General features: G+C 53.3%; 1 protein-coding gene across 1 annotated transcript in view; it reads left to right on the top strand.

The window, feature by feature from the left end:
- The first annotated feature begins 716 nt into the window (after positions 1 to 716).
- Positions 717 to 2,503, top strand: part of ARR3 (arrestin 3) — a 6,084-nt gene continuing 4,297 nt past the window's right edge. Inside the window, exons 1-5 of the mRNA XM_005423296.1 lie at positions 717 to 733; positions 1,113 to 1,143; positions 1,487 to 1,547; positions 1,890 to 1,934; positions 2,215 to 2,414. Coding sequence (XP_005423353.1) covers positions 717 to 733; positions 1,113 to 1,143; positions 1,487 to 1,547; positions 1,890 to 1,934; positions 2,215 to 2,414 — 354 coding nt within the window. The remainder of the gene's footprint in view (positions 734 to 1,112; positions 1,144 to 1,486; positions 1,548 to 1,889; positions 1,935 to 2,214; positions 2,415 to 2,503) is intronic.

The raw sequence follows: 2,503 nt of genomic DNA, 5'->3' as shown, positions 1-2,503 counted from the left end.
AAAATCCTACGCGGGCTTAAGCTGTGCTCATGTCAGAGCTGCCTATCCCTAAGAGGCTGAGCTCATCCCATTTAATATCCCAGAATCAGCTGGTGATCAGTGGGATGTTTACAGGTTCCTCCTGGACACAGGCTGGAGCCAGCAGAGCTTGGGCAGGGCTGGGCAGCTCCAGCCCCACTCCCAGCACAGAGGGTTGGGAATCAGGAGGGATCCTGTGCCTGAGACCCCTCTTTCCATGGACAGCTGAGCTTCCCTTGACCTTTTTCCTTGAGTTTTCCTCACCTTCCTGAGAGTGACAAAACAAGCCCATTCCTACCACTGAGCCATGACAGCCAATTTCCAGGAAAAGCTATTAAAACTGAGACTCTATGAGGCCTTTTGTTCATTTTCTTGCCTTTCCCAGTCTTGAACCTGCTCCATTGGGAATCACCCCTGTGCTTCCTCTTTTCTGGAGCAACCCTCTCTCACTTCCTCACCTTTTTGGCTGGGAACAAGGAGCTGGCTCAGCTCCCATGTGCTGCCCCAAAGGCAAACCTGGAGTTCCCAAGCTCTGCAAAGGTGGCAGTGCCCTATCCCAGGACTCTACAGTTTGCTGGGATGTGCAGGATGTTGGAGGGTGGCCATGGCTGGAGTTGCCTCTTCTCCAGCACCTCATCCAGTGCTTTCCCTGTTTCTCCCCACAGATTTCCTTGTGGACATTCCTGCACTGAGCTAAAATGGCAGATGGATCAAAGTAAGTATCTTTATTGATTTATTGACCTGGAATTGGGATAGAGCAGGGTAGAAGGAGGGGGAAAGTGAGACCTCAGCTCAGTCCAGCTGCTTCTCCCAGGGGCTGGAATGTGAGCTCTGTGTTGGTCTTTCTCACTTGCCCTTAAGACACAGAATCCCCCCACTCCTCCATAGTCACCCTGAGCTCAGGAGCACACCTGGGGCAGCCACACAGGGTGGTTTGGCCCTGAATTTGCAGGACATGAAATTCCCCATAAACTGGACACCCTGGTATGGCTCTTGGCGATGCAGCACATTTGTAGGGCAGCCCATCATCTCCCTGTGCCCCATCCAGCCTTGTCCAAGGCATTCCCAAACATCCATCTCTGTTTTTTCCACAGGGTTTTCAAGAAGACCAGCCCCAACAGCAAGGTGAGTCTGTGCCCTGTCCCCTGATGTGCCCTGTCCCCTCATGTGGCCAGCCCAAGGTTTTGGCTGTGCTGGGATCCCTCTGGGCTGGGTCTGCGCACAGGATCCAGGCTGGGTCTGCCTTCCCTTCGAAATCTGATTGATTCCTGCACCTGCCATGATGACACTGGAGGATTGGCTTTTCAAAGCAAAAATTAAAAAATACCCTGATATGACCCCTTCAAGGTGATTCTAGTCCAGCCTGGTGACAAACCCCATGACACAACTCAGAGCTTTGAAATTTGGGCCAATTCCATGGCAAACCTTAACTTGTTTCCTCCCTTCCTTTCCCATGTGCTGCTTCCAGCTCTCCCTCTACCTGGGGAAGAGAGACTACGTGGATAACGTGGATTCAGTGGAATCCGTAGGTGAGTGGGACTGTGCCCAGCGCTCAGGGGGAAGCACAGGCTGGGGAGGCCAGCCCCAGTGTTGTGGGCTGCTGGTAGAGCAGGAGGAGCAGCTCTAGAGGAGTGAATTCCATGTTTTCCTGCAAATATCCTTAGGAAAAATTGTGGGGAAGGGGACAAAGTCCCTTTGCAAAACAACCCAGCCACACTGCTGGAGGAGGCATCACCATCCCCCTTGGCAGCAGCTCCTCTTGCCACCTTTCAGCTCCAAAGTGGATTATTTGGGTATAAAAAGCTGTGTTTTAGCAAAGATCTTCCCAGGCAGCTGAGCTCACTGGTCCTTCTCCTTTTGCTTCTTTGCAGATGGTGTCTGCCTGATCGACCCAGAGTACCTGAAGGACAGGAAAGGTATTGATACAGAAATACAGCATGAGGGGAGGGGATGGCACCAGCCCAAAGCTCAGCAGCAGCCTGGGGCTGTGCTCAGGTTAAAGCTGCTCCATGTCACCTACAGCTCATTGTCCACTGGGGCCACAGCAGCAAAGGACATGAGGGATCCTGTTCATATTTAGTGTCTGAGGAAGTCTCATTTCTGCTGAAGAGTTTATGAACAGTTTTTCTTGCCTGTTTATTCACCCCCTGTGCTGTCTCTCCCTCCCTCCCCTCCTGCCTGTCCTGCCTGGCTCAGTGTACGTGACGCTGACCTGCGCCTTCCGCTACGGCCGCGATGACCTCGACGTGATTGGCCTGACCTTCAGGAAGGACATCTACGTGCTGACCACCCAGCTGTACCCCCCCGTGCCAGACCAGGCCCCCAAAACCCTCACTCCTCTGCAGGAGAAGCTGATGAAGAAACTGGGGGAGAACGCCTACCCCTTCACCTTTGAGGTAAGGGCTGCTCAGCCCCTCCTGGCCATGTGGCTCCATGGTGTCACCAGGGCTCAGCTCTGAGCACGCCCTTTATTCTTTTTTCTCTC

The sequence above is a fragment of the Geospiza fortis genome, unplaced genomic scaffold (assembly GCF_000277835.1).
Source record: "Geospiza fortis unplaced genomic scaffold, GeoFor_1.0 scaffold29, whole genome shotgun sequence".
Classification (NCBI taxonomy): domain Eukaryota; kingdom Metazoa; phylum Chordata; class Aves; order Passeriformes; family Thraupidae; genus Geospiza; species Geospiza fortis.
Note: the sequence above shows the minus strand (reverse complement) of the source record. Positions and strands in the feature narration are given on the sequence as shown.